This window comes from Etheostoma cragini, chromosome 8 (genome assembly GCF_013103735.1).
Source record: "Etheostoma cragini isolate CJK2018 chromosome 8, CSU_Ecrag_1.0, whole genome shotgun sequence".
Taxonomy (NCBI): domain Eukaryota; kingdom Metazoa; phylum Chordata; class Actinopteri; order Perciformes; family Percidae; genus Etheostoma; species Etheostoma cragini.
In genome coordinates, this window is record NC_048414.1 from 9,085,529 (window position 1) to 9,098,231 (window position 12,703).

A 12,703-nucleotide genomic window follows, 5' to 3' on the forward strand; every position below is an offset into this window, starting at 1 on the left:
GGGAGGGGGTCATTGATGGGGGGGGGGGGCAGTGTTTATGTAAACGTTGCCAACTATGAAAGGAGAGTGGAGGAAGCATCTTTATAGCCTGTCTTATTGCTTTTAGTGGCCTTGATCCACCTTTCTGCGTGTGGTGGTGTTTGAAAAACAGCCCGACGCAGTCCTGCCTCTTACCCTCTGCTCTGCTTCAGCACGTTAAGTGCTGTCGTAAGACCTGCACTGTCAAGAAAATCAGGGCATTTAATTACAGCAGTGACTTCAAATAAAGTAGTGCCATGTTATGAAATAACTCCCACTCCATCTTGGAACACCATGAACTTGGTTATGCAATCTTCAGGATTTAATAATGTATTTAATTAAGACGTTGTTGTTGCGGAACTGCAGCAGGTAGGCACGCTGTGTTTTCTTTGAGGAACAGACGCAGCCTGTGCACAGTCAGGCTTTCATGGTGAGAGGAAAAAGAGTAATCACATGGAGCGTAATCTGGATAATGTTTTTTTTAATTGAATTAATAAAGGACAAGGAGAATGTATATTTGACCAAAAGAGCCTCGGTCCTTTTACTGCTCCTGATAATTTATTGTTCTTGTGTGGCCCTTTTATTGGCTTCTGCCTTTTCTAGCTGACTCAACCTATCTGTTCCCCTTTGTCATAAGTAGCCCTTCTCCCAAACCTCCTCCTCAGCCCCCACCCTTCTCTCTCATAATTTGAAGGAGGTTGAAGCATTACGTAACATTAGGAATTTTCACTCTTCTCGATCACGAGACACGATCACACTTTACTGATGTCTCTTCTTGAATGCTGCTGCCTAAACCCAGGCAGTTGTGGAACAATCTCTCTGGTTTCCAAAAGACAAGTTTAAGATCTGGGTTAGTGTATTGGGAATGTTTTGGTACTTAGGAAGGGAAAGAAAAGGAGAAAAGGCCATTGGTGTCAACCTTCATTTCCAAATTCAGTTTCAATGCTGGCCACGACTGTACTCTTCTGAAATACAACTAACACGTCTAATCCAGAGCATCTACTACAGATATACACGTAGGTCATGGTCATCCTCTGTTACGCTAATCTGACTGTCACCAGACAAAGTCAAGATCAATAGGTTTGAGATAGCGCATTGGTCTGGAGAGTCTGCTCTGTATTTTCTCTGCACAAGAGGCGTGACCAACGGGCCTAGTTCAAAGACTCTGTACGTAATTGGATAGTTGTTATAGCAATCAGACCAACGATCCGGGTGACCTAGAGGCGACAGCGGCATCAATGGGTTGCTGCGCTTTGGTGGCGTAAACAAGGAGCTGCTTGGTTGCTTTTTTATCGTCATTGTGTTAAACCTACCAATACCACGTCAAGTAGATAAGCCAGTCTGTGATTGGTTCCTGCAAAATTGCGAACTGAAGCTGGAGAATTAAACGTACAGACCGAGCTTCAGGGAAAATCAAATCAGAGGCAGAGTTTGCGGGGTTAACCCGGTCTCTTATGCATGCAAATCTCCCTCTGACTGAAGCCCCGTAGTGTCATCAGAGGTTGTTTATGAAGCTTTATTTTAATGACATGCTGTCTCACTGATTCTGCACAGGGGTCTGGCTCCTCAGAACAAACCTGAGCTCCAGAAGGTTATGGAGAAGAGAAAGAGGGAGCAAATTCTCAAGGCTCAGAAGGAGGAGCAGGAGGCCCACAAGAAGAGGAGCGACCTAGAGATAGAGCTCATGAAAAGACAACAGAAACTAGAGCAGGTAAATGATTTAAAGCATACGTAGAAACTGTCATTTTAGCACTTAGATGGATGCACATTGGTACTGGATCTGATCGCAAGAGAGATTTTACCGTGGTTTGGACTTAAAGATCTGCAACAAGATGCGGTTTGAAACACTTTTCACACAGTAGATGCTATCAACAGATTATTACCTCTATATTTTGTTTAATCTCAATTTGCCAATGTCTGTGTTCTTGCAGCTAGAGCTGGATCAACAGAAAAATGAAGAGGAACAGGAGAACACCCCCGAGTTTGTGAAAATGAAGAGCAACCTGCGCAGGACCAAGCAGGAGAGCGATGGGGAGGAACGGACCACCTAAAAACCAGCAGGGGTGTCTGGGTCTGGCTGATTGTGCGCGTGTTCGTGGGAACGGAGACGTCAGGAGTGTGTACAAAAGAGGGAGTGTGTTGTCTGTGGTGCACAGTGCTGACCGGACCGTGGTCCGAGATGAACTTCCTGGCTTCCCCAACCTAGCTGTTCCATCCCGCAGTGAGGAGAGAGACTTTACAGACTAAAGACCCCCCCTCTGTGTGCCTGCCACAGACTGCCAGCACTCGCCTCTGCCACAAACACCCATCCTGCAGCACACAGCACCCCCTGCAGGAGGGACCTAACACAGACATGTTACATGATAAATGCCTTTGAATGTGGGCAAGCAAGCTTCCACTCAGCTCTGATGAAGAAACACTCACACACTCTCACACACACACACAAACAAACACACACACACACACACACACACACACACACAGGAGTTTTCATCCGATTTGTTTTCCCTCCTCTCTCCTCAGCAAGCTGTCGTTTCTCTTTACTGTTATCAATGTTGTTGTTGTTGTTGTTGTTTCTTTTTGTTCTCATTTTCAGAATCAAATAAGGAAAAGTGGACACTGGACTCTTGAAGCTGTGTAATGTAAAAGCCAAACAAACGTGCTTTTGTTATTTATGTTTTTAGCTTTTAGCCCAAGTATAGGGAAGGACACTTTTTAGTCAATTCTGTATTTTAGTTTGTTTTACAGCATAGTTTATGAAGCCAGAACAGGACAAAGGGAGTGTGTGGTTGTATGAAACACTCATATTTGCTTTATTATAATTTTTTTTTTAATTCTAAACATGCCATTTCCTCAGCTAATGCAATTTGGAGCAATAGTAGAACTCCCAGGCATGAGAGTGACCTTTTCTCTATATATGCTGTTGGTTTTTATAAATAAAAGTGTTACTACTAATTTAAGTTTTTGTTAGGTTGGTCAATAAGAAGCCCTGAGCCCCTGAGATTTGATCCCAGTTTGCGTGCTTTTATGAAGAAAAGACTTACAGCTACAGGTAGAAAGCTTACACATGTAGGCAACCTGTCAACAAAATGTATAATGATTAGTAGTTCTTGAGATATTTGTGTGGCTCCTGACACAACTCTAAGAAGTGTTATGGATTTTAATTACATCAGTATTTTGGCTTTACTGACAAAGGAGCCATGAATGTGCAGACAGATAACGTTAATCAGTTATTCTGAAATAAAGTGGCCATTATCTGCACAAAAATGTAGCTATGTAGCCATTACCATACACACATTCCAAAATGGTTACACAATGTAAGAAACTGTGATAACTTTGGATGTTAATGTGCACGTGCAGTGTTTATTTAAATACCACACACACAATAGTATTATGGGTCTAACAATCTGGTGTGTGGGTCTCCAAGAGACGATAGCTATAACTCTAAAGGGAATAATCTGATTTATAACATAACCCTTTGTTCTTCACCAGAATCTTCTTTTAAATAAACATAATGTTAACAGGTTCCATTTATTTTTCTTTATTTTGTGTGCTGCTAGAGTCTGAATTTGTGGATTTATTTTCTAAACGGAACGTAAAATAACCACAAAGCAGTGCGCCTATCAATCAGATTTTACTGCTGTCATAAGATCATCTTATTTAGTCCTAAGCTGATGTTGATTTCCCTCAAAAACTGCAACAGCAAAATTTCTAGTAAGTACGTATTTGGAACCGAATCAAGGGGAGACAGTTAGGTTTGCATTGTGTGCACATAACACATTGTGGGGGAATGATCAAACTGACACCGGTAATAAAATGTTTGTTAGATGAGAGGAATATAGTGTGCTCAAATAAGTGTAATAAAACAGATAGATACAGGAAATGAGCCCATGCTTGTTCTTACATTAGTTTCTAATAATATGAATGTGACTGGAAAGTAGAAGGAACTTTAGGTAGTGCGCATTATCCAGTGTTGTGGAAAATAAACATTGATGCATCAGTAACTGAAGTGGACAGAGGTAGAAAAGTTACTAAGTATCTGAATCAGAGTAATGGTTATATGACTACAGAAACTCTTGATAATAAACTGAAAAAGGGTATTAAAACAGCTGCACTTCCTAAGTGTGTCCATCCTATGATCCATCCCTAAAAGTAAAGGTACATGTAAACATATATACGGTACTGTGCAAAAGTCTTAGGCAGGTGTGAAAAAGGCTGTAAACTAAGATACCTTTCACAAATATGAATAATGATTATTTTTATCAGTTGACAAAATGCAAAGCGAACGAACAAAAGAAAAATCTAAATAACATCAGTATTTGGTGGAACTACCATTCGCCTTGAAACCAGCATCAATTCTTATAGGTACACTTGCAAAACGTTGGGCAACGTTGAGGATCATAGACGCAGTGGTCGGCCAAGCAAACCTAGTGCAGCAGATGAAAAACAAATCAAGCTTATTCCCCTTCAAAGTCGGCAGATGTCCAGCAGTGACACCAGCTCAGAACTTCCAGAAACCAGTTGGACCCAGGTACACCCATCTACTGTCCGGAGAAGTCTGGCGAGTTACAGCCAAAAAGCCATACCTCCGACATAGAAACAAGGCCAAGCGACTCAACTATGCATTAAAACACAGGTGCTGGGGGGCAGGAAAATGGCAGCAGGTGCTCTGGACTGATCTAAGTCAAAGTTTGAAATATTTGGCTGTAGCAGAAGGCAGTTTGTTTGCAATATTCAATATCTGCAGGAGGAGGTTCCTTGCAAGTTTGGGGCTGCGTTTCTTCAAATGGAGTTGGAGATTTGATCAGGATTAATGGTGTCTTCAATGCTGAGAAATACAGGCAGAACTTTGTGTTGTGGTACCGCCAACTCAGGCATTGTGAACGCAGCCTTGAGTCTGATATACAGTGACGAAATCAGCATCCATCATGCAACACCATCAGGGAGGCATATGATTGGCCCCAAATTTATTCTGCAGCAGGACAATGGCCCCAAACATACAGCCAAAGTCATTAAGAATTATCTTTAGTGTAAAGAAGAACAAGAAGTCCTGGATGGGATGGCATGGCCCCCACGGAGCCCTGACCTCAACATCATTGAGTGTGTCTGGGATTACATGAAGAGAAAGAAGGATTTGAGGAAGTCTACACCCACAGAAGATATGTGGTTAATTCACCAAGATGTTTGGAACAACCTACTAGCCGAGTTCCTTCAAAAACTGTGTGCAAGTATACCGAGAAGAATTGATGCCTCGGCCTAAGATTTTTGAACAGTAGTGTATACTGTATGTAGTGAAAGCCAAAGGTTTGGACATACCTTCTCATTCATTGTGTTTTCTTTATTTTCATGACTATTCACATTGTAGATTCTCACTGAAGGTATCAAAACTATAAATGAACTCACATGGAATTATGTACTTAACAAAAAACTGTGAAATAACTGAAAACCTGTCTTATATTCTAGTTTCTTCAAAGTAGACACCCTTTGCTCTGATATCTGCTTTGCACACTCTTGGCATTCACTTGATGAGCTTCAAGAGGTAGTCACCTGAAATGGTTTCCCAAAAGTCTTGAAGCAGTTCCCAGAGATGCTCAGCACTTGTCTGCCCTTTTGCCTTCACTCTGCGGTCCAGCTTTCCCCAAACCATCTCGACCGGGTTCTGGTCCAGTGACTGTGGAGGCGCAGCACTCCATCACTCTCCTTCTTGGTCAAATAGCCCTTACACAGCCTGGAGGTGTGTTTGGGGTCATTCTCCTGTTAAATAATAAATGATGGTCCAACTAAACACAAACTGGATGGAATGGCATGCCGCTGCAGGATGCTGTGGTAGCCATGCTGGTTCAGTTAATGTCCATTCCTTGGGTTTATTGGTGCAAACAAATCTCTACTGCGAGTTGCCTCTCCATAGCAGTGGTTTCCTAGCTGCTATTTGACCACGAAAGCTTGATTCGCGCAGTCTCCTCTTAACAGTAGTTCTAGAGATGTGTCTGCTGCTACAACTCTGGGGTAATTGTCTGGTCTCTAATCTGAGCTGCTGTTAACTTGAGATTTCTGAATCTGGTATACATATGCACACATCTATACATCTATACATATATATATACATATATACATATACATGTATAGATGTATGTATATATATATGTATAGATGTATAGATGTGTGTGTATATATATATATATATATATATATATATATATATATATATGACAGATATAAATTATTAGTACTGGATAATATGGAAATAAAATTAGATATGAAAGAGTATGATATGCAATGTAACGAGATACTTCTGATGTATCGAAAGGGAATTGGAGGAATAGGTTTTTTAAGAAAACTTCAATAAGTAGGTGGTAGACAGCTAGACTATCTCAATTATGATGAATGATAAGGTATTTTGTATTTGCAGAGGGTGGGGCTTTGTGGAAAAGAGGGAAACATTTGGGTCATCAAGAAATTAACAAGGAGTAGTGTGGGGGGATAAAAAAAAAAAAATAGAATAACATCGAAGAGAACAGCGGACAATGTAGGAGTTAACTAACTCCAGGAGAGGGCAGTAATGCAACACTAAGGATGCCAGCTGTGAAGAAGCTCATTGGAGGGCAGCAAAGAGCTACCTGATGCTGCTAATATCCACGAAGAAGAATTCCACCCTTGCCTCTTCATCAATAAGCGACAAAGATGGCCGCATGTGGGCTATTCCGCTCCCTTTCTTCCAACTTTTTCACAGTTTTGCCTTTACTTAACCGCTCGGTACCTCTTTCACCGTTGCGGCTGGCATCTAATGCTTACTTTGGAAGAACACTAGCCACTTCTAGGCGATTCACAGCAGGTATTCTCTTGTGGATGTGTTTTAGGGTAGCATGTTAGCTCACCTTTTCGATTGCTAGAGGGTAACGTTAACATTAGCTAGCTAAAGAAAAGGACAACAAAGCTCACAACTCTTCTGCATGTTTGTCTGGTTTTCATCTGGTTGTCACCCTTTACAAAATACTTCAAACTCTTCCAGTGGAAGGCCTTTTGCATTTCTGAGTCTGTTGTGTTATCTTGCAGGACTTAAATTCACAGACAAGCACGAATGGATTCGAGTAGAAGACGACGGAATTGGGACTGTCGGTATCAGCAAGTTTGCGCAAGTAAGTTCCATTGCCGTGCGCGCACTCACATAGGTACGTGCGCAAGCACAAAGTAAAGTTAACCATTTGCTACTACCTTTTGACCTTCCCTTTTGCCCTTTGCAGGAGGCTCTGGGAGATGTAGTTTACTGTGGTCTGCCAGAGGTGGGAACACAGCTGGCTCAGCAAGGTATGAAGTTGAGGGCAGTGTGGCTCAGGCTTCAACATTACAGTACACACTTGTAAGGTGAATCTTGATCTTGTGCATCTTATTCCATGGCGGTGTAGAGAAAATTTAAACTGTTAGCTCAATAGTTAGTTGGTACTAATAGCCTACAACAAAAATGTTTTGATTTGACTCAAGCTTTCTTGCTGGCTCCAATACCATGATTTAAAATGATTTTCTGAAAGTATCTGAGCAAAACAAACAATTATACCTCTACTCTTTTGATCAACATGGTATTGGTTGTCAGATTTTGTCAGTATCATCCCAGTTATTACTTTATAGATGATAGTAAGGTTGCTTGTTTATATTGCACAGGCTTGTAAACTCATTTCCTGTATAAAGTGTTTTTTTCTTCTGCTAGATTTTAAAATCTAATCTTGTCTTAGTGTCGGGTATTTAAAATGCCACTCAGGATGAGTTTGGGTCATTTTGCCTGTGGGTTTAGGAGAGAAAGTCTGAGAAAAATCCCAATGTAATATAGTTTTTTTAATTCAACAAGGCCTTGCAAAGCATGATGTAGTATTAATAATAAAAACCAATCAATCTCCATTTTCTGCCTTCTCCCAGAAACAGTTGTTGAGAAACAAGCAATTTTTTAACTACTTTTGATTCTTTCTTTAGCTATACAATCATTATAATTTTTGCCATTTTGTTGTAGCATGCATTTGGCTTGTAGCACCTGTTTTTGGCAGAACATGTATTGTCATCATACCACAGAAAAACCTTCATTTATTAAGATCAATATAAGTTAGCAATTTCTGTGCCTTCTGTGTCATACTTTAGAAAGGGTGTAACTTTGATTCCCTTTTCTCTAACATCTGTCATAGAAGAGTTTGGAGCTCTGGAAAGTGTAAAGGCTGCCAGTGAGCTCTATTCCCCTTTGACTGGAGAAGTTGTAGAGGTCAATACACTACTGGCAGACAACCCTGGTCTGGTAAACAAATCTTGCTACAAAGATGGTAAGTACACATACAAATACAAAATCCAGTCCATGTAGATCTTTCTTTTATTTGAAGAAGTCAAACATATATTAGGCTATTGGAAAAATGTAAACAGGAACAGAGTTGAAGGTACGGGTGTGAATCTCTGGACACCTCACAAGTCCGATTCAGAGGCCAACAATTCGGTTCTAAACAGATTATTGATGCAATGAATAAACACATAAATCTGAATTTGTTAGATTTTGACATACAGTATTTGTCACACAAGTTTCAATGACATTTCTTTGGTCTATTGGATTTTTATTTTGTAGTCGTTTCATCCTTAAGCCTTAAACATGCTCATGAAAATCACCTTCTCTCACAGTAATCTTCCATGTCAGATGAGTCATTCCATCCTCTTTCTTTCACTCTGTTTTCTGATTTGCAAATGTCAGGGGGACAGTAACTTAAAAAAAGAATCATCATCAAATCGTTCTAGAGTGAATCCCAATGCACCTAAGAATTAATATTTTTAGTTGTAGGTAGGATTATGTTTGACTATATTACAAACTCAGTAGTCATTTTTGCAGTTTGTACATTGATACTAATCTACAGATTCATTGGACTGTAGATTGGTGTACCTTGTACAACCTGGTATATTTTTTATATTTCAAGTTGAACCATCTTTATACTATACCTAAATAATATGTGGCTTGTGCTAAACTGGCTAAGGCATGCAAAAACACTGATGTGTTAATTTATACCTTAACCTGATGTTACCTTTTCAATATAGGCTGGCTGATGAAGATGACCATTGGCAACCCTAAGGAGCTTGATGCTCTGATGGACGAAGCAGGCTATGAGAGATACATCCGCTCCATTGAGGACTAACCCAACACCTCCTAAAAAGTGCAATGCTCCCTCTCCCCTTTTTAAAACACAACTGGCAGGGAGATTGAAAAGTCGTGCCTGTGTCAGCTACAACCCTATGCTTAGCATCCTCCAGTAGAGCTCAGGAGCTTCAGATTGCTGACCTGCCAGTGTTGTAGAGCTGTGAACATTAGGAATCCTTTATCCACTGCTAAAGACTGACTCCAGGGGACCTGTCAATCTGGACTGACTAAACATCCAATGTCGAGTTGTTGCAGCTTCAAATCCCAAACAGAAGAGACTGAGACACGGTCACTAGAAGAGTTTACACACATTTCAATCAAAGAAAAACTTGAATTTCTGTTGTAGGATATTGTTAGACTTAAGAAGCACTTTGGACTTTATGGTATTAATCATGTCGGTCTACACTGCATGTATGACCGCTAAACTGTAGACATGAGACCGTTAAAATAGATAATAAACATTTCCTAAGACATTGCGTATTCTCATTTTTTATTTCCCAAAGTTTAGACTTTATATTATAAAAGTAGGTAGTATTTATACAAATAAAAATAAAGTCTACCAGTGAAATGTAATCCCATCAGCTCCTTCAACTTTTGCAAGGCTCACCACAATGCAGAAGGTAACTGCCAGGTCAGTACACAGAAAAACAGCCACCCACACAGGTACTACACAGGTATTACACAGTCAGAGCATCACATAAAATAAATGCTATTCACATGTTTTGTCAATTGCATCATTGAATAGTTTCAGTCAATTCGCACCCACTTAGTCTAAAGTTAGAACCCACTATACAAAAATATATATATATATATATACACACACACACATAAATGTAGCCTCTAGACCTAAATTAAAATCAGCAGATTGGTGCCTGATACAAACTCCATCTTGATGTAAGTAGTTTGATAAATTACTGCTGTTTACATATACATATATAGGTTTTTAAACACTGGACAATAGAAATCTTTTTTTTTTTTTTATTGACCTGCTGAGATGCACCAAATGAACTCAGTTTTGTGTTTAAAATGCAGACAGACTTTAAGAAAGGAGGCTGCATTGGCACCAAATATTTCGTGGACCCAGACCAATGTTTCAACTAGGCTGGTATAATTTGTCTGATAGACAGAATTGTCAAGTAGTTACACTATTTACTATCTTTACAGATTCATGAATTGACTCTGGAGTGTGTGGATTCAAAGGCAATGGTATACAGCACTACCTTAGATTATACAGAATACTTGTTGTACATCATTTTGCAATGCTCTGGCAAAGCTGTCTCACAACAAATGCATGTTTCTCACTCTGTCCACAGCGTTGTCATTTCCCTATCTTTGCGCTTAAAGACTATTGTTCTGTAACATTTTGTGCTTGTGCATTTTACAACTAGAAACCATCTAGTCCCTTACAACCTGTAAACCTTTAGTCTTGATCTCTGGTTCACCTGAGTGAGGAGACTGCTCCACCAGGTCCCAGGTCCTTGGATGTTGGAGTTTGTCTGGCCGCTGAGGGAGTCCATTGATTCTGCGACGATCCTTCTCCAGCCTCTCCTTTCTCTGAACTCCCTCGTGCATCACACTAGCAGTAAAGTCTCTCTCGTTAAGGAAAGAAATTTTGTCATCCCTCTTGTGGCACACGTATCCTTTTATAACAGCATTTTAGGGATTTAAGGGGGCATCTGCATCTGGATCTTTGTAGCTGGTGTTTGAACTCCATGCAGGTGATAACAGGCGATAGGAACCGCTTCCCTTCTGTCTCCACACCGCGACCACAGAGGCACCAAGTCACACCCTGGGCACTTGTCCACATACCGTCGATACTGTTTCCGCACCAGAGCTACATCTTGCAGAAAACGACTCTCCGCTCCTCCAGGTCTGTAACTATTCCCTCAGGATATGTCTGACAAAAGTTCCAGTGATCCAGGCCACACGTGTAACACGTGTAAATGTTGGATACAGTCAGTAAGTAGTACTGAATATGCTGTGTTGCTGCAATATGATATCTATATTAGTGCATTTGGTGCTTGTGTGCACGCACGTCTCACCTGGAACCAGCGATGGCCTTCTTCCCAGGGCAGGTAGAGATACGCTATGAGGAAAAGACGCCACCACATGTCTCAAGTTGTTCATCCAGCCTGTCCGCCACAGCTTCCTCATGGCTGCGTTCAACAGCGAGTAGCCTGTTCGCCCTTGCTGCCAGGCCTTCAGGTGGCCAAAACCACTGTTCAACCGCAGAGCCTGCAAATACCATTTTGATGAATCACGCTTTGTAATGTACAATTTTTCATAGTGTGATGTAAGCTTTTCATTATTAAGGAAGAAAGAGAAGGCTCGTTCAACTTTAGATACTTCTTTCTTTTGTTAATAATAATAATAATGTATATTTGAATATGTTGCAAGGTGTCTGCCCTTATCTACTTTGTATGGCGGTCTAATGGATTCCCAGGGGAGGTCAGGAAACAATATCAGCTGACAGGAAGCCAAATCTCTCCATGCCAGTTTGGGTTGGAACTTTGGGGGTCGACATTGTGCCTCTTTGGCATCCCACAATAGCCTGCATGGGCTGAGCTGGCTAAAGTGAAGGTAGGGCGGCAGACAGCTGGTATTTGGGGCATCCACCCTGCCAGACTCTTTTTCATGTCTATACACACCTAGAACACGTGGAAGAATGTGTCTTATACTTTCTAACATTCCACTAAACCGTGTGGAATTAAATGTGCACACAATGTGTCTCACAATCATTGAGAAAAGCCTCTAGTCGGGCACATGCTCCTTCCTCACTGAAATCCCATGATTTATAGATCTTAGCCGGCCAGTCAATCTGAATAACACAATGAACACAAGAAAATGCTGAGGACTTCATGATGTAAAGGAGAAAAGGCCGATGAGGAGAAACAAGTATTTACCTGTTACAAGAGAAGAGAAACTCTTCTCATTACAAACAATAACAGAAGATGGGAATCATTTTCAAAACGTTTTAGCTATCAATGGTTGTTTGATTGCTAACGTTAGCTCAAAACGCCATTTCAGTGACAGCCTTTGTTGGGTTTGATTGCTAACTTGTAGCCAGCAGTGAACGAACTTCGTTAAGTACGAACAGTACATTTTTACTCTAGTGACATTACAGCAGTCTCTCGTTAACATCATGGTTAACATCTTGTATGCGACTTGTCGCAAAGTTACGCATGCGCAACTCACAGCTTCACGCGTCTCAAAGTGACGCATGCGCGACTCAAATCTGCAATCGACTTACATTGGGAAGAAATTGTATTTATTTGTATATAAAGTGTATATATATGTATGTATATTTCCTTTATCTTTCAAGCTTCTCTATAATATTCACTGGATAGATATGGAGAAGAAAAAATTCTGATAAAGTTTAAGAAAACTTATATCGGGGAGGGACAACTGTCCTTAACTAGCGAGCTACCTAGGTTAGTTAACGTCAGTTCTTTGTTTTTTTAAGATATTAACCATGACAACTTAGGCTCAGTTATTTAGAGTCTTTCCGCCTCTCGTACTGGTCAATGATGG

At 40.6% G+C, this 12,703-nt stretch overlaps 3 protein-coding genes across 5 annotated transcripts in view; 2 read left to right on the forward strand and 1 right to left on the reverse strand.

Moving 5' to 3' along the window:
• The window catches only part of fam107b (family with sequence similarity 107 member B), an 18,575-nt gene extending 15,479 nt beyond the window's left edge, over positions 1-3,096 (forward strand). For 2 of the 3 annotated variants that reach the window (XM_034879243.1, XM_034879241.1), the window contains exons 3-4: positions 1,573-1,729; positions 1,950-3,096. In XM_034879243.1, coding sequence (XP_034735134.1) covers positions 1,573-1,729; positions 1,950-2,069 — 277 coding nt within the window. In that variant the 3' untranslated portion in view covers positions 2,070-3,096. The remainder of the gene's footprint in view (positions 1-1,572; positions 1,730-1,949) is intronic. The other variant, XM_034879242.1, reaches the window with a different exon arrangement.
• A 3,544-nt stretch (positions 3,097-6,640) lies between these two features.
• Positions 6,641-9,648, forward strand: LOC117949359 (glycine cleavage system H protein, mitochondrial-like). Its single transcript, XM_034879552.1, has 5 exons — positions 6,641-6,850; positions 7,072-7,154; positions 7,260-7,323; positions 8,187-8,318; positions 9,073-9,648. The coding sequence occupies exons 1-5, from the start codon at positions 6,700-6,702 to the stop codon at positions 9,168-9,170; spliced, it is 528 nt and encodes a 175-aa protein (XP_034735443.1). The 5' UTR covers positions 6,641-6,699; the 3' UTR covers positions 9,171-9,648.
• Positions 9,649-10,003: 355 nt separating this feature from the next.
• On the reverse strand, positions 10,004-12,394 carry si:ch1073-390k14.1 (deoxyribodipyrimidine photo-lyase). The gene is given in 10 exon segments (XM_034879035.1): positions 10,004-10,675; positions 10,678-10,867; positions 10,869-10,941; positions 10,943-11,027; positions 11,030-11,069; positions 11,215-11,268; positions 11,270-11,407; positions 11,588-11,820; positions 11,906-11,990; positions 12,368-12,394. Coding segments are annotated over 10 exon segments (990 nt in total). The 3' UTR covers positions 10,004-10,610.
• Between the last annotated feature and the right edge of the window lie 309 nt (positions 12,395-12,703).

Bases quoted from the DNA above. Each gene is read 5' to 3' on its own strand.
- LOC117949359 (XM_034879552.1), top strand. From the start codon at position 6,700: ATGGCCGCATGTGGGCTATTCCGCTCCCTTTCTTCCAACTTTTTCACA. The intron at 7,155-7,259 runs GTAAGTTCCATT...TGCCCTTTGCAG, and splicing joins GTATCAGCAAGTTTGCGCAA to GAGGCTCTGGGAGATGTAGT. The intron at 8,319-9,072 runs GTAAGTACACAT...TTTTCAATATAG, and splicing joins CAAATCTTGCTACAAAGATG to GCTGGCTGATGAAGATGACC.